Genomic DNA, 25,690 nt, shown 5'->3' on the forward strand with positions numbered 1-25,690 from the left:
GCAACACTAGTTCCTGTTTCTAAATAATTAAGCAGCAAACAGCTTTCTTCTTTGGAATTAATAAATGCATTTCGCTTAACTTCAGATCGATGTAATGTTTCCTGATTATTGAAGTGAACAAAAGTTATTCAAGATCGAAACTATAGCCCTTCTTGAGAGACACGAGATTTTGATGCCATCTACTCACCTAGGATATTATCTTTTAGTTATTGATTCCTACTATGCTTCAAAGAAAAATAAAAGCAGGAAACAAGCAGGAAAAATATATCACAATTTACAATTACATGTTATGATAAGCCATGTTCTTATGACACGTGACATTATTGTATAGCCTTGTTTCTAGATAGTTGCTTATTTCTTGAGCATTGTGTTGAGTGAGGGCAAAAACAAGCGGTATTCACCACATTGGTGGTAGTTCTTGGAGGCAAGACAGAGATTTTCCAGCTATACACTCGACAAGATATTATCGGGTATTTTTTGCTTGCTACTATGCTTCAGAAGAATAATAACAAATGGCACCTTATAGGCAAAGATTTGCAATTACAATCATGGATAAAAAATGTTTTCATCGCACTTGAGGGGATCAATTTCCCCACTTGCATGGTAATGACGTATTACTTTTGAGACTTTTCGATTGACTGGCGGAAATAAAAGCCGAAATTTGTAATAAGCAGAACATTGTGTGCAGCGCTGAAGAACAGGGAACACAAGCAGGGCGTCACTGGTAAGGTTTGCTTACGCGTTCCTATTGCGAAAAAAATGGGCGTGCAGATACAGTCTAACATGAAAGAGAAAGAACTCCCGCTATCTGCATAAGTACGAAATAGCCCGCAGGGCTGCGTTCGTGCTTTCATAACCAGGGCTGCTCTGCAAAGAAGCTGAATGTAAGTGGAAGTTTTCTAAACGAAGTTCTCTCTCCGGACGTGAAAGTGAGATCCAAATACAGATAATAATGAATATGTGAAGCTATCTCTTACTCTAAGAAACCACAAATTATCGCAGAGATTCATGCAACATACGCACCTGGGCGCTCCTTTTCTACAACACGCTACATGATTATGTTACAGCGAATGTAAGGAAATGAGACACACATTATTGCTCGTTTATGAATTATTTAATTCGTGGTCGCATCCTTTTGTTTGTTAACTCAGACCACATGAAGGGAAGTTTCTTCCGGGTGAAGGTTTGGAGTATAAGATGATCATCATAACCTTATTAGAGAAGTGGTTACTCCCATAACTCCTCCCAGTGGCATACCTGTGATGTTTGAGGCAGAGAAAGTAAACACGAAGGGTGCAATGGTCTTTTGCCTTGCGTTAACATCTCACCCTTCCTTTTGAAAGGAGAAGCCTGATTTGGCAAAAGCCTTTGGACTGCACAATGCTATCCTCTCTTGTGGTGTGACACAACGTACCGACTACCAAACAAAAAGGAAAGGAAAATGAGGCAGGTCGTTGTGAGATATATGACAAAGTAGCGAACTGCTACTGGAACAAATAGAAGCATAGGGACTTTTTTGCTGTTGGTGAATGTGAAGTAATAATTATTTATCGATGTAACAGGATAGAAAGCGGAATTAAAAAAATACCGACGATTACGTTACTTCCTAATGCGAAATTTGAGCGCAGCAAATAAGCTGTTTCATCTTTTCGATAAATTGAGGCAAAGAAATCGAGCAACACATGTATGCGCTATCACAGATTTTTTTTTTATTTTTCACACGTATTCCTTTAACAAAGACTCCACTAACAGTTCTTGACAGTCATGAAGGAAGCTTTGTGGTCGGAGAAATAGACTGATATATGTTGGACTTGGTCCCTCTGCTCTGGCAGCTCGTTTAGCAGCAGCAGCAGCAGCAGCAGCAGCAGCAGCAGCAGCAGCAGCAGCAGCAGCAGCAGCAGCAGCAGCAGCAGCAGCAGCAGCAGCAGCAGCAGCAGCAGCAGCAGCAGCAGCAGCAGCAGCAGCAGCAGCAGCAGCAGCAGCAGCAGCAGCAGCAGCAGCAGCAGCAGCAGCAGCAGCAGCAGCAGCAGCAGCAGCAGCAGCAGCAGCAGCAGCAGCAGCAGCAGCAGCAGCAGCAGCAGCAGCAGCAGCAGCAGCAGCAGCAGCAGCAGCAGCAGCAGCAGCAGCAGCAGCAGCAGCAGCAGCAGCAGCAGCAGCAGCAGCAGCAGCAGCAGCAGCAGCAGCAGCAGCAGCAGCAGCAGCAGCAGCAGCAGCAGCAGCAGCAGCAGCAGCAGCAGCAGCAGCAGCAGCAGCAGCAGCAGCAGCAGCAGCAGCAGCAGCAGCAGCAGCAGCAGCAGCAGCAGCAGCAGCAGCAGCAGCAGCAGCAGCAGCAGCAGCAGCAGCAGCAGCAGCAGCAGCAGCAGCAGCAGCAGCAGCAGCAGCAGCAGCAGCAGCAGCAGCAGCAGCAGCAGCAGCAGCAGCAGCAGCAGCAGCAGCAGCAGCAGCAGCAGCAGCAGCAGCAGCAGCAGCAGCAGCAGCAGCAGCAGCAGCAGCAGCAGCAGCAGCAGCAGCAGCAGCAGCAGCAGCAGCAGCAGCAGCAGCAGCAGCAGCAGCAGCAGCAGCAGCAGCAGCAGCAGCAGCAGCAGCAGCAGCAGCAGCAGCAGCAGCAGCAGCAGCAGCAGCAGCAGCAGCAGCAGCAGCAGCAGCAGCAGCAGCAGCAGCAGCAGCAGCAGCAGCAGCAGCAGCAGCAGCAGCAGCAGCAGCAGCAGCAGCAGCAGCAGCAGCAGCAGCAGCAGCAGCAGCAGCAGCAGCAGCAGCAGCAGCAGCAGCAGCAGCAGCAGCAGCAGCAGCAGCAGCAGCAGCAGCAGCAGCAGCAGCAGCAGCAGCAGCAGCAGCAGCAGCAGCAGCAGCAGCAGCAGCAGCAGCAGCAGCAGCAGCAGCAGCAGCAGCAGCAGCAGCAGCAGCAGCAGCAGCAGCAGCAGCAGCAGCAGCAGCAGCAGCAGCAGCAGCAGCAGCAGCAGCAGCAGCAGCAGCAGCAGCAGCAGCAGCAGCAGCAGCAGCAGCAGCAGCAGCAGCAGCAGCAGCAGCAGCAGCAGCAGCAGCAGCAGCAGCAGCAGCAGCAGCAGCAGCAGCAGCAGCAGCAGCAGCAGCAGCAGCAGCAGCAGCAGCAGCAGCAGCAGCAGCAGCAGCAGCAGCAGCAGCAGCAGCAGCAGCAGCAGCAGCAGCAGCAGCAGCAGCAGCAGCAGCAGCAGCAGCAGCAGCAGCAGCAGCAGCAGCAGCAGCAGCAGCAGCAGCAGCAGCAGCAGCAGCAGCAGCAGCAGCAGCAGCAGCAGCAGCAGCAGCAGCAGCAGCAGCAGCAGCAGCAGCAGCAGCAGCAGCAGCAGCAGCAGCAGCAGCAGCAGCAGCAGCAGCAGCAGCAGCAGCAGCAGCAGCAGCAGCAGCAGCAGCAGCAGCAGCAGCAGCAGCAGCAGCAGCAGCAGCAGCAGCAGCAGCAGCAGCAGCAGCAGCAGCAGCAGCAGCAGCAGCAGCAGCAGCAGCAGCAGCAGCAGCAGCAGCAGCAGCAGCAGCAGCAGCAGCAGCAGCAGCAGCAGCAGCAGCAGCAGCAGCAGCAGCAGCAGCAGCAGCAGCAGCAGCAGCAGCAGCAGCAGCAGCAGCAGCAGCAGCAGCAGCAGCAGCAGCAGCAGCAGCAGCAGCAGCAGCAGCAGCAGCAGCAGCAGCAGCAGCAGCAGCAGCAGCAGCAGCAGCAGCAGCAGCAGCAGCAGCAGCAGCAGCAGCAGCAGCAGCAGCAGCAGCAGCAGCAGCAGCAGCAGCAGCAGCAGCAGCAGCAGCAGCAGCAGCAGCAGCAGCAGCAGCAGCAGCAGCAGCAGCAGCAGCAGCAGCAGCAGCAGCAGCAGCAGCAGCAGCAGCAGCAGCAGCAGCAGCAGCAGCAGCAGCAGCAGCAGCAGCAGCAGCAGCAGCAGCAGCAGCAGCAGCAGCAGCAGCAGCAGCAGCAGCAGCAGCAGCAGCAGCAGCAGCAGCAGCAGCAGCAGCAGCAGCAGCAGCAGCAGCAGCAGCAGCAGACTTCCACCGGTCGTCTCGCTCATGGCTCAGAAAGAACTGGCAGATAATTTCGCAGTGGCGAACGGCAGCGGCAATTTCGGCTCGGGCGGTGCACATATACAGATCCGCCGCCACCGATCTGGCTCTCTGATTGCCACCGCACAGGGGTTGCATTGGAGGAGGAGCGAAGAAAGGAATTAAGTTCGAGCCGGCGCTTTGACAACCGGAGACTCGCAGGAAGAGGGGGGAGGGGGCCGCGTGTACATCCAGCGGCAAACGAGGGGGGCAGAAGCGCGCGCAGCAAGCGGACAATGCGATAAAGGGAGGAGGGAAGAGATAGCAGCGACTTACTGATGCTGCTGACGCCGATAGTGAGTCAACCCCAGCTGCGGAGTTGGTTTCAGGGACAACGCCGCCGATGCCGACGCAAACAATATGATACCCTCGCTTCCGCAGCGCCAAGAACCAGGTCTCGCCGTGGGAAGGTGGTCACGTATTCGTCGACGTGCCGGGGCGTACGTGAAATAACCGGCGCGTCGGCAACTGAAGAGCACCCTATCCGCCACACAGGAACAGGGGGGGGGGGGGGGGGGGACCCTCCCCTCCTCTTTCTGCATGGCGGCGACGGTGTTCTATGCAGTCACGTTATCTTGACTCTCTAGCGGCGTCAGCGGCATCCAGCGGTATCAGTCGGTAGCTGCTAGCGCTGGGGGGATGAAAAGGGGGCGGAGCTGGTTACGAGGCCGACGCCGACGCGAAACCCAGGAACGGACGCCAAAGAGCTGTGCTCTAAAAGAAACACAGGAAACTGGTGGCATCCGAACCAGGATCCTCTTACTTTTCACCCGGTGCTCTACCGGTCATCTACGGCAACGGCTGCTCAGTCCTGTACTGTTCACCCTCCAAGGTGGATCAGTGGTTAAGACACTGGGGTACTGAACTTGAATACGCTGGTTCTAACCCGACTGGATCTATTCTGCTACGATTTTATTTTAAGATGCCGACCAGTCACACGTCCACAGAATTTAATGAGCGATAGAAAATGAGCGCTGAATCGCCATTGCATATCCGACCTATTAAGGCTACGCTATATCGTACCTGCCAGCTGCCACCTTTCAGAGAGATGCTCGTAAGTTTTAGAGCTGGCCAAACTTCAAACGGGAATGAAAGGGAGCGGGTGTTCTCCTATACCGACTACCACCTTCTATAGAGGCATGGTCGTAGTTTTACGAGCCTGTGAAGCTTCGAATGATCGACGCCCCTTCCGCCAGAGAATTTTTTCTGACATTTGGTTTGAAAGCCTGAGAGGCTACGAAAAACTTCCGCCGCCGATGCCGCCTACACTCCGACGGATATTTGTTTTTGTAGGTGTTCCATCTGTAGCGTTAAATGCACTGTTAAAAAAAAAACACGTATTTAAATATTTTCAGTATATCTTTAGCAATGTTTCGTGAAATCAGGTTTATTTAGAGTATTTGGACGGACTTAGCCCTGGTCGAAAAAACCTAGAGAGAATTCATCAGCAAATGTCTGTGCGGTTTTGAATCTGAACCTATTGTTACAGCATAAAAATTATACGTAACATCACAATTTTCTGTGGTTAAGCAGAAGAGTACCAGAGAATTACAATCTATAGAAAAGTACTGCAGAAATATCTACGATACTGCGAGAAAGTACTACCAAACCTCAAAAGCGTCTGAATTAATTTCACTCTTTTTTCACAACGCGAAACCGACAAGAAAAATGCACACAGATTTGCAACTGAACTCTGACCAGTGCTTTGGTTTTAACAACCGCTGTTCGTGTCTTAGCACTAGTCCTAACCGGCCTTTATATTTACACCAATGGCAGACATCAAAGAGGAGCACTGCCGTGTTACTTAAATACAAGCTCAGATAGGAGCATCTTACCATCCCATAGACCTCAGAACATGCCGGCCTTCAAGAAAACCAAGTAGCTGAACCTATAACTGTCGCAAAAATAGCAGCACAGAAACTGGAAACGAATGGAAATCTATTACAGCTTTACGGTGATAATAGAAATATTTGATGCATTGCCGCGGAACCCACCGACGCTACGCTACACCAACCGTCACTCAAACCTTAGCAGAAGCAGTCGTTTCCCAGGGGGCAATAAAAACCCAGCGCCCTTCGGACCCTTATATATTACACAAACTTCAGATCATTGAGTGCTGGGACCCCTGCTCTTGATGCGGAAATTGACCAACACTCACCTCCTAACAAAGAACTCCCAACACGTAACTACTGTCGCCACACTCAAGCAATAAAATACAGCACTCTGTAGCGAATACCCCGAAGGTCAACGCAGACTAGTCGCCCAGTCCGGCAGCGCCTCAACAGCCCTGGAGACTTTCGCGAAGTGAAAGAGAGCTCAAGTCTGTGCATTTTCTTGCAGGCTTTCGTCATTCTGTGAGCCGCGTGTCATACTAGGCCCATTGAATAGACGATTGACAATCGGAGCCTTACGGCTAGTTGCTTTTCTATAAAATAAGCTCTAGTAAAGAACTTATTCTAATGAATAAAGTAGTGTCGATGTATACCCTCGGATTTATTGAGAATGCTGATGGTAGGAATGTGCCGCAGCAGTGTGGTTAGTCGCCGAATCACAGCACCTAGTCACTTGCAAAGAAGCTTTCTAGTTGAAAGTAGTGATCATACAGCGCATAGTTCAGCCACGTTTTCCTTGAAAATAATTTTCGCTTCTAGCCCTCTAAGAAACATTGCCATTGAGCAAGTTCTCATGTTTCTAATTACCGCTAACAATGTATATTGAAGCTGTGAAATCAGGTCAATTGTCGGCCAACTCTGTCCGCTGAATTATTACCCTAAATATTCATTATAAACTGCTAGAACACGAGAGAAGAATGTCATTATCTTTGTAATGGGTAAAATCCCCGAATTAAAAGGCAAAAATAATTTTGGTTAGACTGTGAGCCGTTTTGTGATATATGCAGATTTTAATTATGGAATTTTTTGTGTTCAAAGTGCATATTCAAACTGAATTCACAATCACCCAGGAATACGGAAGCTCACCACAATCTACTTATTGAAAGCCGTTTCACTGAAATAAACCTAGCTCTCAGGAACTAAACTGTGCCTTTTATCCAAGGAAGCCTATCACATTTGTCTTTCTACAAAGCAACTAACCGCTGGGTTTTTCAACAGATTCCTGTTACACGGCTGAAAAGAGCAAGGTTCAGAAACTTCACAAGCATCAAGCACCATGAAATACGTCCACCTCTGGACACTCCTTCCTCTCGTTTGCAGCGTGCAGGCAGATTCCGGGTAAGCGCAAGGTTTACTTTTACTACACTAAAGCTTCGCAGAAGAAAATCTGCCACTGCAACACTCATATTTAGGACATGAAACTTCTAATTCATGCATGTTGGTTAATTGAACCCATCGCTATTAAACGAAGGGCAAATGCACCTCCGTGTGACATTATTAATGTCACTAAATTAGGGGCACGTAACTTATGATGGCAGAATAACGTTCTAAGGACGATTACGACATTCCTTAATGCGAAGATTGGAGCGTTGCAGCTATGTAAGCGTTTTGGAACATATTCGGGCGGAGGAGGAAAAACTTTTATTGTCTTCTTCTTCCTGAGAGGAGACTCTTGTATGTACGTACGTGCAGCTACAAAGCACTTAATTTGTTTTCTTATGTGCCAATGAGAACTTCTCACAAGAAGAGAAAGAAGAGCCACGGATAAACGACAAAATGCTCGTGGTTCTTCTTTCTCTCATTCAGAGAAATTATGTTTTGGCTCGTGACTCTCTTTCGCTCGGTTTCATTGACAGAAACGGCGGTGGTGGTGCTGGTGGTGGTGGTGGCAAACAATGATTTGTGCAAGGAGGTGTTTGGACCGACGGCCTATTGGCCCTGGTCCTCATAAATCTAGGTGGAGCTCCTATTCCGGTGCCCCAATGGCATCTAACGCCGCTCGCGCCCTGGCGACCAAGGTCCGCTGGGGCTGTAGATCATGACAGCTGAGCAGCGCCGCCTCCCAGGCCTCCCTAGAAGAAGTTATATCGCATGGCAATTGCACGCCAGAAAAATTAAGATTTTTCGAGAATCAGTGACACATCAACTGAGGTCTGGGAGGCAGCACTGTACAGATCGCTACCGAGGAATCAGCTTTGGCTGGTGAATCAGAAAACATCGGCGGAAAATATCATTGACGTCCGGAAAAAAAGGGCCTTCAAAACTAACCTTAGTTTACAGTGTTCAATAAATTAATGTTTCTCACCTGCCCGCAAATCCTGTCGATCACTTTTGAACGTCGAAACATCCTGATTTCTTTATTTTCCCGCCTGTTTATACGTGCCGTCATTAGAAATGAATAACTGCTATACTAATCGTTCTCAGAGCTATCAGCACTTACGAAACCGGCAGAAGTGGTCAGAAGGCGAGAGCAAGCCCGGGCGAAGACGTTGCAGGTATAGGCGCAGTTGTAGACACAGCCACCGAAATGCGCAGAGAATCTTTGTTAATTATTACCGAGTGCACAGAAATCCTTGACCGTATTTTCGACTGACTTCTGAGTTATTTTTCTATTCTAAACAGGCACACCAAGGCGCACCAAGCATTGCAATAAAACATATACACTGCAATAGGCACATATAATATCGCTCCTATCCAAATTTCTGGCAGCACTGTTACAGCCAGCAAGAACAGCGGCAATTGTACTAGCAACAGCAATAGCAGCTAGTAACCGCATTGCAGGTTAGGTGGCAATTATTCTATACACGGAGCAGCAAGGAGGCCCCAAAACTTATTTTCTCTAAAGCACCAGCTAGGATAAAATATGCATTTTAGAACTTTATGCTGCATGTAAAAGTGGTGGCATTCATTACCTTAAAGTAAATAATTTTTGATTTACAATCTGAATCTGTCGCATAGCAATTAGCGGTGGTTGTGGCAATAGTTGGTGTCATGCACAAGGAAATGAAGTGGGAAAGAGGTGGAACTAGCGAAGTCTTTTTGACGGAATCTCACCACCTTAAAATATTAGGAAGTGCAGTATTCGCACAGTGCATGTTGTGACTCTAGTTAAACGGGAATACGAACATAGCGAAAGCCACGAAGGACAATAAATGAATCATATTCTAAAGCTGCCAAGATCAATGTTGTAAAAAGACATCTTATTATTGTTAGGTTGAGATGTGCTCGCTAATAGGTTCTAGCTACTGAGAGGACAAACATCACGGCTAAGCTGTTGCAGCCGCATTCCTAGACCGACAACTAAGAAATTTCGTCCGCGAGTGTAATGTAAAACATACATTTGCCCCACTTCACGCACATTTCTCATGTTTTCTATAAATCATGCTGTGGCGTTTGACCAAATTCTCAATCACTAAAATATTCCCTTTTATTCAGGTATACAGACTCGGGACCTTTGTTTTTATCGCCTTTGATTCGAAACGGTAGTATCGCTGAAGCAAAGAACAGAAGCACAGTGACATTCTTCAAATACTTTAATGTTAACGCCAGTGCTTATTCTGGCTACATAACTGTGAACAACAACTCCAGCAACCTATTCTTTCTCTTCGTCGAGGCAGAAGTAAGTACACTGTGTTTTGTTTTCTTTTAATTTGTTCTTTTGTGCGCTGGCTATATAAACCGCAGTGACAAGAATGAGTGTCTAAATTGAGCCTCAGGGCTCACTTCGCCCCTGTGCAAGCGCTTATACTAACCACAATCAGCACTTAGCAGTACTACAAGCATTGATTAAACTTCAAGTTAAAGACCTCCACTACAGGGGCCATCCTGTTCCCGTCTGCCACGGGCTACGCCCAGCTATGCCTGGAAACGCTTACTTTTATAACATTAGCCAGTGTGGATATTCTACCAGTGCTACTTGAAGAAATGAGCTAATAAATTAGACACCCTAGGGCTTACGCAGTTTAGAAGAACAAGAAATATATCAAGTGGTAAGCAGGAAGTGGCTACTATGCTCTGAGCGTTTAGAGGAGAAAATATTTAGGTATGCAATCTTTCTTCACTAATGATATAGCTGGAAACATACAAGGATTTGGCTGCATTACCGAGATTGAAGCAGTTATCTTATATAAATATTAATGATAGGCATAAGTAGACTGGGACATACGCCTGCTGAAAATAAAAAGCTGTCTACTAACTAGTGCGCAACTTGAAATCTCAGGTAGGCAAATAGCAGGCCGGAAACAAGGCCGTGAAAAAATATGTCAAAAGCTTTAGGTAAACAAGCTAAGCTGTATTTGTAACAGTCGACTGAAGTGTACAATATAATTCACGATTCATTCATTCATTCATTCATTCATTCATTCATTCATTCATTCATTCATTCATTCATTCATTCATTCATTCATTCATTCATTCATTCATTCATTCATTCATTCATTCATTCATTCATTCATTCATAAATTCATTCAGAAAAGGGATAATTCGAAGTTAACGAGGAAGAGTTGGAATGGCGAGATATATAGCCAAATAAATTTCATACCATGCGACTCTTTGGCATCGTACACGATGTGTAGTCGCTCGGCTGGCGCAACGTAATAACAACAGAATAATAAGTTCTCTAATTAGCAAGGAAGAAAACAAGGAATTATAAAGGCGTCTGCAATAGAAGCAGGTCATGAAACAGGAACGTAAACTATAAGCAGTAAAGAGTTAACTATAGGCACAAGAGAAACGACATGTAGCCGCTGAAAGACAGATGACAATATTATTATCAATGAATAAAGCAGCTGAAGTGGTACAGGAGTTCCACACAGGTCCTGACCTTAGCCGACGTAGTAAAAATTATAGTGAGAAAACCAACAACGCACAGCAGTCGGAGAATGCAATGCAAAGGGGAAAGCATCTAGCAAATCAGCGAAAGTGAGTCTGTTCAAGGATGGTGCCCATATTACAGTGAAGAAACTGGCCGGTCATCACACCTAATGCCTAAATATGTCGGTCGTACCGGAATGTAAAATTAAAGTTAATGTAATACTAACCCATAATAAATGAGCATTACCTTTACATTCCATTACAATATTACATTATCATAAGTTTTGTACCGAAGAACTTAATTTTCATTTACTGCACCATATTAATGTAGGCATCTGTTAACAATATCAGGACAAATCATAAACATCATACAGCAAAGTGAATTACTAGGCTTTCATAGTCTAATTGATATTACACAATATTCACCTCGTTTACCATGCAGCATAAGCTGATAAAATAAACAACTCTATCTTATATCCTCCCGCCTGTTTTCTTTTTTTAAACCTAAAAGCGAAGAACTATTAGCAGTTAGGCGTCTCGAAAGAAAATAAACCGGCAGCGAGTCTGCCGCCAAAATAAAGACTGACTGTGCCAAAAGCGCAGGGCTGACGGGCCGGGAAAGAAAATCCTGTGTCATAAGCTCTGAACGACAATCCACACAAAAAGGTGTGAAGCTTCGATGGAAACGGTAAAAGAAAAACCGTGCAAAACGAATGATATTTCAGAACATAAGTTTGCAAAAACAAAACACGTTAGCTTTACCGAATATTGATAGAAAAGCTTGAGCAAACTATGAGAGACTGGAGATGAAATCTTAGTTTTATGTATAGGGTTTAACATCGAAAATAGAAGCAAACTATTAGAGCTGCTGAGAGGTGAAACAAGCGTAGCAGAAAGCGGCAGAAAGTTAAGTAGGCGGGTAAGATTAGAAAGTTTGTGGGATTTCACGTGGATGCAGCTGGCACAAAAACGTACCAGTAGACGGGTGCCGCCAGCCGGATTCACGACACCACTGCTATAGTCCCCGCGGCCGCTCCAGCCAAGATTTCGGAAGATTTTGAGTTTGTTCGCCAGCGTGCAATGAGAAACTTCACATGCTTAGCTCCTGCATGCTATAGCAACATCATTAGGGACACAGGACTCTGTTTACAAGAATTTCCCAAAGAGCAAAACCCTAGACTGACTTTGTTTCAAAATATGTTGAAGGTCGGGCAGGGCAGCAGGTGTCATTTTACAATGTATGACACCTTTTCTAAAGTAAATATGTGTACCGTTGAAGCTTCTTGCATTGAATTGCAATGCCATTGAAGACTGAAAAAAATGTAATTTTGAACACATTTCTTCTTTCTATCCCTCTTCCTTTCTTGTGATCGTGTCCTTGCACCGTCTGATTGGCCAGTATGAACCAACTAGCCCTGCAGCAAGTACATTTCCTTTCATGCCATTTTTTTTTTTTTGAGTGAATCAGCCACTGCCCCTTAGTCAACTTTTTTCATCCGTGTAAAATACACGCAAAAAATACACGTAACGTTATTTTATGTGGGAATATTGTGTCAGTACAACAGTTGTTTCATTTACAACGCAGGTAGCAAACCCGCCCTTATCCATGTGTGCTTGTGTCCTTTGTTGTGAATGAAACAACGTAAGCCACGTATATACAGTGGCGATAAAAAGAAAGACGAAATGCTCGGCGCCTACGCACTAGGCTGGCATCATTTCTTTCTACCGTGGTTGTACTTATACGGTAATAAAAAGAGATTAAAACCCGACCTGTTCTGGACTGCGGGGAGTTTCGTGCTTTTTTTTGTCTCCTTTTTTTCTCGTCAGTTCTACATTTGCAGGCACTTAGTTTGTTCGAAACTTTCAGCCCTCGAAGGAGCGCAGCAGGGTTAGCGGAGCCTCTTCCAAGCGCACACCCCTGAGAGAGCAGGGCGCCGGGCCGGGGGGCACGTGTACTTCTCCCTTGTAACGCTTGTGACTCTCTTTCGACAGAGTGCAGTTTATCATGCATTGAAGCTTGCCGTTCGACGTCCTTCGCCAACTAATGTACCCCAGAGATATACAAGTAGTTACATCGCTGGTACCCTTCCTGGTTGCCGTCTGATTTGAAGTGGAGGTTTTCTATAGATATGTCTATATTTCCATCCGTAAATGCGCTTTGCCCTATGGAACCTGCACGATTTCGAACCGTCGGCATCACTACATCTCCAAAAGTGTTACCCCTGCTTCGTCTGAACCTTGCCGTTATCTCTGGTGCTGCTCTGTTGATGTCCACACGTCTTGAAATCGCTTTTTTTTTTTGGTGCTGTTGTCTGCCACTTTATGCACTGACGGTGAGGTTGACAGCCTTTGAAAACGTCAGGCAACGCTCTGCTAAGAGCCGTTGCTGGAGCTTCTCGCCAAGTAGACCGGACACGAACCTGTTACGGAACACTACGTCTAGCAGTCGCACTGGAAAAATCACGAAGTTACACCTCGAAGCTAACTTGAGCTAACTAACAAATTCACTGGGTGGCTGGTGAAACAAAGCGCGAATATAAACCTCAGTCTTTCTATGATTAAATTGCGCCTGAAGCGTCTATGATGGCGACGTAATACACTTGATTTGGCACTTTGGGCTACACAGCCAAATACGTTGGCTTCGCGAAAGTTTGCGTCTGCCAGACCATTACGTCGAAGACGCGGCAGATGAACCTTTGAAATCCACCATTCCCTCTGAGATGTCACTGTTGCCATGCTCCCGTTAGTTGCGCTGCTGCGATGCATGTCTACGGAATCAAAATCCTCGTAGCCACAATGTTACATTATAGTTGCAAGGTTCGGAGAAACAACTTGATGTGTTGATACAAACTACCTAGCATTTATTATGAATCACGCCTAGGTCGAATGATAAATTTATTATTCGTTCTACGCTCACGATGGAGAGGTGCATGCACATGGACCAGGGGTAGAAGCTTCCTTTAGCTAGCATCCTTACTCAGAGCACAAGGAGAAGCGCCTTTGACATAACAACGTTATATTGGTTGGTGTACTAGTAGACTGCGGCTTAAGCTGTCCATAAAATGATATGGTAACTGGACTTATTATGCAGCTCTCTTGTTTTTGACCATTCGTGCGGGATATATCAGCATATCGCTTCTTGACTAGCCCTGATATCTGTCTTAAAGCTACTTCACCCTTTTTTCTGCAATCCTAGGCTCAATTTTAGCAAGCTTAGGTACTCTTGCTCCTCGTCATGCGACGATGCAAGAGGCCCACTGTCTACGCGGTCGAGGAACTGTGACCTCGCAACGTTTAGTAACTTTGCGATAAGATTTACGCGTACTTCTGTAGAATTTGAGGCGCTTTCTGAAAAGCAATGAGCACACATAACTGATGTTTCAAAGCAGTTGTAATACGCAGGAAATAAATATGTAGTAGGAGTAAATCGCGCGCCGGTTTTATCTAGGCAAGTTTCACTTGACGGAACACCCTAAGCATGAAATGGAAAGAGGAGGTTGTGGATTAGGGTGCAAATGTAAGGGCGTAATGTAGCTGTGTGAATTCAGTCGCAACAGTTCTATTATTTCTTGTTTTTTTACTGCTTGTAACGTCTTTATAAAGTAGTACGCGTCCAAAATGCATAAAGAAGCAAGAGAAAGACAAGGCAGACAGGTTTACCACAAGGGTGATTCTTTGGGTCACTTCGTATTGAGGGGAGGAATAAGGCGACCAGAAAGAGAAAATTGAATAGGGGATGAGGAGCAAAGCCCGTAGACTCATCAGGCGTGACGGGATGGCTCCTACAGATGGCGTAAGCTTAATTCCTGAATTAGGAAAAAAATACAGCATCAACTGGGCTGCACAAAGTCTAGTAGAAAATTTAACCATTTGCCACATTTTTTTTTTTTCAGCAAACTCCGAAAGAGGCACCCTTGATGCTTTGGACGCAAGGTGGTCCGGGCCTGTCAGCACTATTTGGTCTGTTCCTTCAAAATGGACCTGTGAAATTTGATGTACAGTACAATGGCTCCACACCAATACCAAGTCCGTCAAGAAGGGAGCTCACAATACAAAGCGACTGGAACGTCATCTATCTCGACGCACCGGTCGGGGCTGGATTCAGTTTCACTGCGAGCAACTCTTCGTATGCAACCAAACTGGAGAACATTACCAGCGATATTGTTGAATTCTTGCAACAGTTCTTGGTGCTATTCAGTGAATATGAATGGCGGGACTTCTATGCCGCAGGAGACTCCTACGCAGGTTGGTACATTTTAAAAACTCACTTTGAAACTTAATGAAATGTGGTTGATAAACCTGTTTTCGTAGCACTAACGAAACGGTTGTTTCTAGATAATGTGGCGTTTCATGGAAGGGAGGTTTCAAACGAGACAAAAATGTGCAAACTCACGTTGTTCTTTTTTCTCAGTATTGTAGACTGCCGAAATTTCGTACAGGATCCTTCCTTCGCATGATGGATAAGCTGTCAGCAAAATGCAAAATTGTTTCAGCATCATAACTGCAAATAAGCGTCAATTATGAAGACGGTCCATTTTGTCTCATTTTGCACCGCCAAGGAGGGGCAATATCATAAACGTACCGTACCTTTTCACTCTAATTCGTAGCTGAGTTGCTGCATGGCTCCAAAAGAACGGAACACCAGGATTTCAAACCCCCTTGAGGGACAGGCACCCAACGAAAGTCACTGCTGATTTTTTCTTCTCAAGTTGTGCACCGCGAGATTCCGGCGATTTTTAACGCGAATTAAACGGACACCTAGCAGCAGGCGTTGGTCGCTTAACTAACATGCTTACTCGACAAAATATTTAGCTGGATGACGCCAGGCAAGGCATGTCTGATTTTGCGCTGTACCTCATTTTGCCCCGCCCTACCTACATAATAGAGTAGTCCGTACAAACTTCAAAGCCGCCTGACTCATTGAAAGATAATAATATACAGATATCTAATATACTGGGAAAAAATTTAGTTCTAAAAGCTTTGAAATGTACACAGTGTGGTGTGTACTAGTGGATTGACAGACATAATGGTGTTGCTAGAGTGAAAATAAAACTGATTAGCTAGAACTGTGACTGCCCAATGGCAGTACATTACTAAACATTGATGACGACTTCAATCTTAAAACCTTCGTTATTGGTGTTCTAAATCGAGAAGTCTTATTCGAAAACAGCTGTCTTCAACTTTTGTTCAGTTAGAATACCCATAGTTGTCGTTCTTCTCATCTCGCTATAAGTGGAATTGTCAGAGAAATGACGCCTACTCTCAGCGTACTAAAACACGCGAACTTCCACGCTACATAGAATGATAGAGTCCTGCGCTTGCCTTACTTTTATCCGAGTTTCCACCGCGGTAGTCAGTGAACGTAGGACGCAAAGCGCGAAAGCAGCCGACAATAAATTGCTGAGGCAAAGACACACGAGTGCGCCCTGTGTATGCCACTTACTGGTATCAAACCTAGCAGAATGAGCAGTGCAACGCGCCAGTGCCACTTATTGCTATTAGGACAGCTAAAGTACCTACAATATACTTTTCCAGATTTTCTAGGCACTATACCACAGCACTCACTGTTTTTCTGCATACCTGCTGGAATCCGCTTGTAAACGCACCTTTCGGGCTGGTTAAGGCTGTGACTTGCTTAGTTGCGTGGGCGTCTCAGCCGTGCATTAAGATCCTGCCCCGTATATCATTTACATTCTAACTTAGGATTCCTGCTACGCAGATGTCTGTATAGTATCATGGTAAGAGCAACTAAGCTTCATGGCTTGAATTTATGGTGCTAGCAATACAAATGGGCCTTCAAATAGTAAGTTTCGGTGCTTTAGTAGAGCGTTTGCACTACCGTGAGAGCGCGCGTGTTATCAGACATTGTGCCTATACTTCAAAACATTTCAATTATTGCCTACAGATCTATGTGAATAAGAGGCGCTAGTTGTTAATGAATATTCCTGAACAGAAACGAGTAGCAAACGCATAACACGCGCGAACAATGTCTCCCATTACTCCCTCAGTAAACCCAGACCATAAAGCTGCATGTGTCCATGACGATAATGAAATATGCTATCGCAGAAAGGTGAATTGGCGCATATTATTTCATTCCAATGCAGTTCAGCACTATTTTGTTTAGTACTGCTTTTTACCCCCACGAGCGCACTACCACTTTAAGCGCTCAGTTTAGTGGGCAGACTGATTCAAGCGAATAAAATCTGAAGCAAAACATTGCACCATTGTGCTCGTGCACATATATGGCATGTCGGTCACACAGGCATGCTTATGAACACAATCTGCACACAAGATATGCCGCCGGCCAATGCACCGGGAAAATACTATGCAGAACCTGTAACCTCGCGGGCACCGAATCCCACTTCTGCACGCAACCAGGAAACTAAAATTTATATTTAATATCTCTAGGAATACATTAATAAAAATGGAGTAAAAACCACGCGAGGCCGCCGCTGGTTTAGGTCAACCTGAGTTAAGAGTGACTGGCAAGTTTTCTTAGCTTGCTTGCTGTGCAAACAGTACAGCATTCTTCTAAATGGCATAATTTGTCTGCCAGTTTCTTCATTCACACATTCCATAGAAGTCTTCATTACAAATGTCATTGATGTTAGTTCATGGTAAGGTGTGATTTGTTTCATTCCTTTCCATATTATTATTGGCCATTGCTAGACATCGTTTTAGACTTTTCGCTTAATTCTAATTTATCCCTTCACATACACGAGAAAGGAAGCACTGTCCACACGGGTTCTCTCAAATGGAAGGCGAGCTCGAACTGATTTTAAACTATAAAATCAATCCGAGTCTGCTAGGATTACGACAGCAGTCAGCCGTAACGGCGCACATGGCATTACTGACATGCCCATCTAGATGATTAAGATCACACATGTAATGTGCATTTCCCTGAAAAACACGGAAAGGTCTAGCGGGCGTGCCAAGCTTCATCAGAGCTTATTTTTTTATTTTTTTTTCGAAACATTTTCAGGCCCATGAGCTTAATAACTGCGAAGCACTCATTTCTCTGTGCAATAATTGTTGCTTGATATATTCTTGCGTAATATGCAGCCCCTTAACATAAAAAACTAAATATGTGTTATGAGAATGAGCATAGGCGGGATTTTGGTGACGAGACGGAAATTACTCATGAGATGAAAGGTGCATAAAGTAACAGGAAAATCATCCTTTCGTATTATAATGTGCTAAGGGTCGTTTCGGAAGGGACAAAGTAGAAGGAGAGGAACGGAAGAACCCTAACTTGACGGGCCTCAAGAACCCTTAGTTCCACAAATTGCGAACTCGTCCTTAAGTACTCAGTACGTAACATTATGAATAAATGTAAATAAGTTTATTTCCCTTGATAGGAAGCAAGTAAAGGTTACACTTTCTGATTCATGCAAGGGTGCCTGAACGTGCAGTATTTACTGAGAGACAGGTCTATTTCATCGACCTGCTCAAACGAGCGGCCTGAGCAAGAACACGTACATATTTGCTTTAGAAGCGAAATTCAGCTTTTGTGTGCACCCACACATTCCCTGCGCAAGACCTGAAACAGTTCAAGATGCTTACTGCATAAATGAAAAGAGAAATATACAGATGGGTTAGGATAGTTCATGCTTGTTGCATCATATAAGGCACATAGAAAGAACTAAGGTCTACGGTAGCATTTGAACATGGCTAAGAATGTTTTGCCACCTCCAAAGATCGAAATTCACATTTTGAAGCTAAAGGCGTTATGCTGCCTTGTCAGCATCTATGTCCGCGAGTTTATGTGGGGTTCTTAACATTTAAGAAAAAAATCACCCTACACTGCAAATCGAACTCCTACATCTCCGATCAGCAGCAGAGCGCGTTAACCGACTACGCCACGCGGGATTTTTTTTTTTTAATTTCACACTGGCGCACTTCCGGTGAAGCCGTGGTTCCAGAGCAAAGGTCTTTTTGTACCGTGGTCGGTCAATTGTATTATATGAAAAAGGTGGAAACAATTGAACGTATCTTTCTAGACTGTCACGATGCTGTTTTTTTTTTTTTTGGGGGGGGGGGGGGGATGTCTTAAAACGTACCCTGAAATAGTTACCTTTGACGCCTTTTGGAATACTATGCGCAGAACCAGGTGAAGTGCCTTGCGACCTGTTAACGTTGCTCTGCATGCACAGTGTTTGGCGAATGTATGCAAGACATGAGCGTATTATTGTGCATCCTGTTTATCAGTATTTCATTGAAAGCAAAATCTACACATAGGAAGTGTCCGGGCAGCAAGATCCTCAACCTGAGTGGCTGCCAGCCCTCGACAAACTAAAATCATTTAATCCATTCTATCATCGTGCAGTAGCCAGAAAGTGATTGTTGGCTTTTATTGTCATGTAAATGTATTTTGGGTTTGTGCTGCCCCAAGACGGTAATAACAAGAAAAAAAAGAGAAAAGACTACGCCACGCTGGACACGTAAGGAATATATTAGTTCTTTTCTAGCGTTCCTGCCGTCTCCATGGCAACGTAAGGCCATGACGACAAAACCTTCAACACTGTCTACATGAGAAAGCGTGGAGTACGCCATCTGCCGCCAGCTAAGAAGACCAAGCGGCGCAACCAGCGCGTGCCATCGTCACCGAGTAGAGCTACTCACCTCAAATCAGGCACGGAAGAAGCAGCTGTCCTGCACGATGTAATTGGCGGGGCTCTCTCAAGTCAACACTACTGCATTTCTCCCAAAGGTTTTCGCCTTATCGCTCTAAGGGGATTTAAGTGCGTCAAGACGTTTTTTCGTGAATTTAGGCACAGGATAAAACGGCACAAAGGTCGAATTCTTTACATGCCTCTGCACCTTTGTTTTCAGATGAGCTACCATAAAAACAAACAAGCACATTTAAAACTGCGCGAATAAATAACTCATGTTACTCTGTTTTTTTTTTCTTTTTCAGCTCGCTACTCTGTGGCTCTCGCCGATTACATGCTGCGCTGTCCGGGAATTGTCAACCTGACGTTTCAAGGAACAATTGGAGGCGTTGGCTTTCTTGCGCCTATCTTAGAGCTAGCTGATTCAAGCGATTTCCTCTATCAAGTTTCGATGCTTGATAAGAAAGGGTATGGTATATTTAAGCAGCAGTTTGAGAACATCAGGAATATCACTAGACAAGGACAGTACGATATAGCCATATATATGCTAGCGCAAACTATATTTGCCTATCAAGATAAAAAAACCCTCTTTCAAAACCTAACCTTTTACAACAATCACGCGAGTCCTTTATATTCGGAGATGCCGCTGAGTATGTTGCTCTGTTTTAAATACATAAACTCCAGTGACTTTAAAACTGCTCTTCATGTCGGGGAGAATACTGTTCTTCAATATGATAACCCATTGCTCTTACAACGGCTTGCAGGAGATTTTTTAGTAGATATCACAAAGCTGATAGAACATGTACTAAACAAAACAAGAGTGCTTTTCTACACTGGTCAGCTAGATGCACTTTTTCCTTCGACCAATCTCCAAGCCTATTTCGATAGGCTAAACTGGACTAAAGCTAACGAATACCGCGACGCCAACCGCAGTATTTGGAGACCGTACGGCCCGGCTACCAACGCAGCCGGTTACATGAAATCGGCAGGAAACTTCACTTCAGCGGTAATGCTTGGCATGGGTCACTATGCCGGTTTTGACAAGCCAACTGAAACATACCTCCTTATGAAAGAGTTTTTAGACAAGAATATTTCGTTTTCGCCTCAATAGATATGACTTTCAAATTACTATGTATAGAGCAAGAAAATAAATATTGGGAAGATGCAAATGTCGCAGATTTCTATACCACAAACACAAACACACCCACACACAGACATGCAAAAGCACATGGGCTATGTTAAGATATCGTGATAATGGATGACTCTTCCTCAATATTTTTCTTCATTACACTTTCAACGCCATAGCTTTAAAGACCGCGTTCTCCGAAAAATTCGGCATGAACGTTGTGTATGAAAAATCACGAGCATGGATACATCTTATGACATGGTAGTGCCCGACTGATCCCCGGGTTTGGAAGTCACAATACCACAGGACGCAGCCGAGAGGCCAGGCGGTGCAAACTCGAGCTTAGGCTTTCAGATGAGAAAGTAGAGTTGGGAATGAAGCCCTCCACGACCCTCGATCCAGAGTATAGACACGCTGGTTCTAGGTCACGCAGGCACGTTTGCACTGTTTGGTTAAAACGGGAATTTAATTATATGCCGGCCAGTCTTTACCAATATGTCGTATTTACGACTGTATGTTAATCGACATGTGTGGAATAATAAAGGCTTTATTAATCGATTAGTGAATAAGCGAAGTGCATATACGTCAACGAGGGTCCGCAAAGGGAGCTGCAAATGGCAGTCATTACCGTTGCCCCGTAATTCCCTTAAGCCAAAACTTAAGTTTCCCCAAAATTGAGAGCTAGACCAGAATCGGTAGGAAAAAAAACGATGGGCCTTGGTTTTGAGAGAAATGCTTTGTCTTCGCTGAAAAAACTCATATGTAATATGTGCTGGAAAACGTTCCTTTCACAACCCTAAACACCCACATTAGATTCGCCCCAGAAGCGACCGTGAAATACTGTGACATTTAAATATTTTTGAGCGGTTGTACGCAGAATAGAATGATACAAAAGTGTCAAGGTATATTTCTGATTTTGACGCAACCATCTTTCCGGTCCACAATTTTTACATTTATTGCTTAAGTTCATTTCACGGAAAGAAAGAGTATCTGTCTCACTTTTCGGTGGACAACTAATCCTAATTAGGTCAAGATTGCGCCGCGTGTGCCATAGCCTCCGCGCATCGCCCCTACAGCGGGGAAGCGCGGCGTCTAACGTGGTATGACGTCACCGATACATCTGCGCTGCGCTGCTTAAGGGTTAAATGCGCCGTGCCAGATGACCTTCATGTTTGGCATGGGAGGAGTAGAGCTTGCCCTCCAAAAAAAGGAAGACGCTGGAATAATGTTATTCCCAGAGCTTAAGCAGCCATTTTCTGTCAAACATTGTTGAAAATGAAACCTAAATTTCAGCACACCTAACTGTTTAATGATGACTGATTTGACTAGTCTAAATGCAAATGAAGTTAAAAAGTGCAAAAAAATTAAGATCCGAGCTGCTCTCTCTTACGCGTTAGACCGCAGGCGCACTAGCCACTTGCGAAAGAAAACCATTTTTTAAACACGGCATATTATGTTTTAGAGCGATATAATTCTTCAAAAGCAACACTCCTCGAAGCCACTAATTGAGCTCTTACCCATTCTCAATTATCTTCTAGTTTCCGCAAAGTTCGTTAATTGACTTTAGCTAAGACCATTCACAGTTCAGAATTTAAAATCGGAATTTCGGAATTTGATTTCAAATGCTTTCCAACTCGCCCAAGTTTTCGTCTTATTAAGCACAGCTCGCAAATACGCGGTGGGAATGAGGAACCGTAATTGCAGAGAAGACGTGGCAGAGACGAACGCGGGGATGGAGCCCACATGCGTAACAAGCATGAGCGGCGATGGGCTGCCCTCCATAAAATAAGATTCCGAGTATGGTACGGTGAGCTGTTACCGACTTACGAAATTCAACATAGTGATTTGGATACGACGAAGATTTATCAGTTGACCGCGCCGTCTATTTGAGCGCGGAGCCTACTTGGACTCGTCGACATGAGCCGTGGAACTAGGCACGAGTGCTTTTACGCGACAGCATGTTGGACTGGTTTTGCCGAAAAGCCGTCGCCATACCCGAGAATCGACGAAACGCATCAGGACAAATTCACACGTGCATTCTTAAAAAAATGCAATGCAACCGCCTTTGCCCGGCATTCAGCGTGATATAACGCCATTTCGCTTCCCATGTAGCATCCATCTGCTAGTCAAGTGTGAGAATAGTTTCTGATAGCGATTGTAACAAACGGCATATGGGCTTGCAAACGTGTACCGTTCCTTGTAAGTGTAGGTCATCCCCAAGAAATAAGTCATACTGCGCTTTTCTTTCCTGAAAACCCAAGCCAAATAAAGACGTTTAGCACTATACAAACTCTGTGGCAACCTCTCAAGACTGAGCTAAATATTCGCGGTATGAAATGTGGTGTTAAAGTTGCTATTTTAAGCTTTTGGAGGCAAGCTATAATCACGACATACATCGCCGGCTTTCTCCAACGATGACTGTTGTGTTCGCTTTACTAGTTTCCCAGCTCTATTGACAATCGTTTACGGCGAGTAAAAACTGTCTATGTTCCCGCACTGTGTCCTCACTCTCTCCCATGACCCTGTCAATTACTGGAAAACAGAAAAGCAGTGCATGGTGTCAGGTTTCATGTCTGCTTAGCTGTATTTGCGAGCTAACAGCACTGACCTGCGGCATAGTAAATTTACCTTATTGTGGGCCCAGTGAGAGCTCAAGGTGACCTGTCCCACATCTTTTACGTCATGTGGGAACAAACTTATGGAACCCATGATTCTACAAAGACGGTAAGACTGATGGAAAGTAAAGGATACTTTGCAGACACATGTTTGCTTTCGCCCTCGCAAATGTCCGCAAGACATCATTCTCCCACCTCAACGCTAGGTCACTCAACTTGTTGCAGTGCTGTGAAATGTTTAATTGTACTCAAGGAGATATTTCACAAGCACTATATCTGAGAATGTAAACGCGATACGCACTATGATACTAGAATGCTCTAATGCATTAAGGACGTCTTAACGAACAAGAAAGAGTGCATACGCAGTGAGTAACAAGAATACAGGCCATATCAAATGGCTACCAGAGGTACTCACAAGCGGCTGTTTTCTCCCCCATTCTGTTTTCTTGCTTAAAAATCTACCTAAGCGAAGCATGCGATTCGCGATGGTCTTTACGCTGACTATATCATGATATGGGCAACGCATTGTGGCCTAGAGGAAATGAAGCACGCTCTTCAACCGGCTCCTGTCACCACGGCGGGTTACGCTCCCGTGTATGCCTTCCAGTGTGCCCCTAAGGATTCTGAATTCGTACGCACCAGGGTAAAGCCCAAAGATAACAGAAACATCTAGGTACATCGCTCTGACGGCCTTGTCAGGAAGACAGCAGAAATCAGAATATTAGGACACTTCATTCATTACTAGCAGAACATTGAAAAAAAAAATGTTAATGAGATACGAAGAGCTGGCGAACTGTTAGGCAGAATCATCCAGCAAGCTTCTATAAGACGAGGAGGCCTCCAGGGCAAGGACGGTCTGAGAGTTAGCTACGCGTTTGGGATTAGCCGGATGCTATACTCGGCTCCGTACCTGAAATTCAACAAAGACGATGACGAGAGTCGAGGCGCGGTTATCACGAATGTGACAAAGCGTGTACTCAACATTCCGGTATCCACGTTGAATCGTAGATTGAAAGGGTCGAGAGTCCTCGAAGAGCCAGAGGAAGCATCATTACAAAGGCTACCACAGATCCCTTCGGGTTGAAGACTCTTTGAAAGAGTTCACCTTTAACAGAAGTCACGACCCTGGCAACTACGGCAATTTCGACAGAACGGCGGGGAGCCCTTTAGGTTCAACCTTTACCGAATGATTAGAAGCGGAACATACATGCCAGAAGACCAAACACGCGAGCTCGGGCACTGAACATTTGGTGACAAAACAGCCGTCAGTTACGTGGATGTATCCAGTCTCAACCGCGATGGGTGGTATGGAGCAACGGACATTCATTAAGGAGCGCAGGCGGACGAGCACTCTTTTCGAGAACCAAATGTAGCACAAGCAAAATAAATTGCGTTTGAACTTTGTGTATTAGGCATGAATTCGCGGATGGTCATCACGGACTCATGCGGAGCCTATGAGAGCTACATAGGCAGGCAGGTGTCGCTATAACCCCTCAATAAACGCAAAGTAGCGCCAACATGTAAAAATTGCCGCCCGCATCCTCTCCGGCTCTTTCCTTTGGAGTTCGACCCTCCAAATGGCCGAGCGTCGTCACGTGCTTTCGCGCGCTTTTTTCTTGCTTGTTGTGGCTGCCTCCTTTCCCGCGGTTGCAAAAAACGCGCGCACGGCGTTGCTACGGCTCGCGCCTCTTTCGCGCGATGAATTTTTTTTTTAATTTGCTTAGTTGGAAATGCCATGTTTCTGCGCTTCCGGGTGCATCACACGTGAGCATGACGGCAAACAGTTGTTTAGAATACCGTCGGTGAATCGAGATGGGGCGCGGATAAATGTTTCACTGCACCGAATCGGCTGGGTGGACTTCAACTCAGCGCCATGGTCGCGGCTGTATTATAAGTGAGCAAATGCTCATCTCTAACCTAATATGCCACCACACACTGTGAACGAATTCGTACATTTTTTTTTTTCGCCCTGCCAAGTTCCACATGCTCGCGCATTATATTTTTTGCAGTTTTCTCGTTACACCTCGATTAGGCATAGAATAAAGTACTCGATTTTTAGTGACTCAGCCATGCTTTCTGGCGTTGTCTTTGTCATGAATATAAGCTAACTGCATGTTTGAGTGTGTCACTGCATTTATCAAAGCCGTGACGGCTCTTAGGCTGGAGAAAGCCACATTTTTCGTGTTTTGCTTTCGTTTGGTGTGCTAGTTCTCGATTTTGCCCGCCACGCATGCAAGCGGTGATAGATCTGCAGCTGAAGTCAAAAACACATGAAAAACAACAGCTGCCACACTTCTCGTTTTTCACCGGGAGCTCACAAGTCACTCAAACTGCAAAGAAACCTTGCACAGACCGGTGCTATTTGTTTCTCCTTCGCCGCCTAGTTACAACTTTCTTTAAAGCATGCCGCGCAGTGTGGCCAAAGGGTGACGAACGACGAACGCACAGAGGTGAAGGCGAGTTGGACCGACGCCGAAATCGCATTACGAAGGGTGTACGACACTGACAGCTGAAACTGTTTTAACGCAAAATTCCTTTCGACATTCTGTATTGATGCTTCAGCAGCGAGTAATATTTTAA

The 25,690-nt window shown here is 45.5% G+C and overlaps 1 protein-coding gene and 1 long non-coding RNA gene across 2 annotated transcripts in view; one reads left to right on the top strand and one right to left on the bottom strand.

Annotated features, from left to right (window-relative positions):
- Nucleotides 1-16,429, bottom strand: part of LOC146178419 (uncharacterized) — a 71,903-nt gene extending 55,474 nt beyond the window's left edge. Inside the window, exons 1-2 of the long non-coding RNA XR_014700599.1 lie at nt 16,338-16,429; nt 15,151-15,222 (exon numbers count right to left, since the gene is read on the bottom strand). This is a non-coding gene — a long non-coding RNA (uncharacterized LOC146178419). The remainder of the gene's footprint in view (nt 1-15,150; nt 15,223-16,337) is intronic.
- Nucleotides 685-20,530, top strand: LOC146178420 (venom serine carboxypeptidase-like). Its single transcript, XM_084578261.1, has 5 exons — nt 685-724; nt 7,164-7,283; nt 9,381-9,564; nt 14,651-15,002; nt 19,675-20,530. Exons 2-5 carry the CDS (start codon nt 7,222-7,224, stop codon nt 20,478-20,480), a joined length of 1,404 nt encoding a protein of 467 aa, XP_084434387.1. The 5' UTR covers nt 685-724; nt 7,164-7,221; the 3' UTR covers nt 20,481-20,530.
- Nucleotides 20,531-25,690: the final 5,160 nt, after the last annotated feature.

The sequence above is a fragment of the Amblyomma maculatum genome, chromosome 9 (assembly GCF_055883805.1).
Source record: "Amblyomma maculatum isolate TAMU_Amacu chromosome 9, ASM5588380v1, whole genome shotgun sequence".
In the NCBI taxonomy this organism is placed as follows: Eukaryota; Metazoa; Arthropoda; class Arachnida; order Ixodida; family Ixodidae; genus Amblyomma; species Amblyomma maculatum.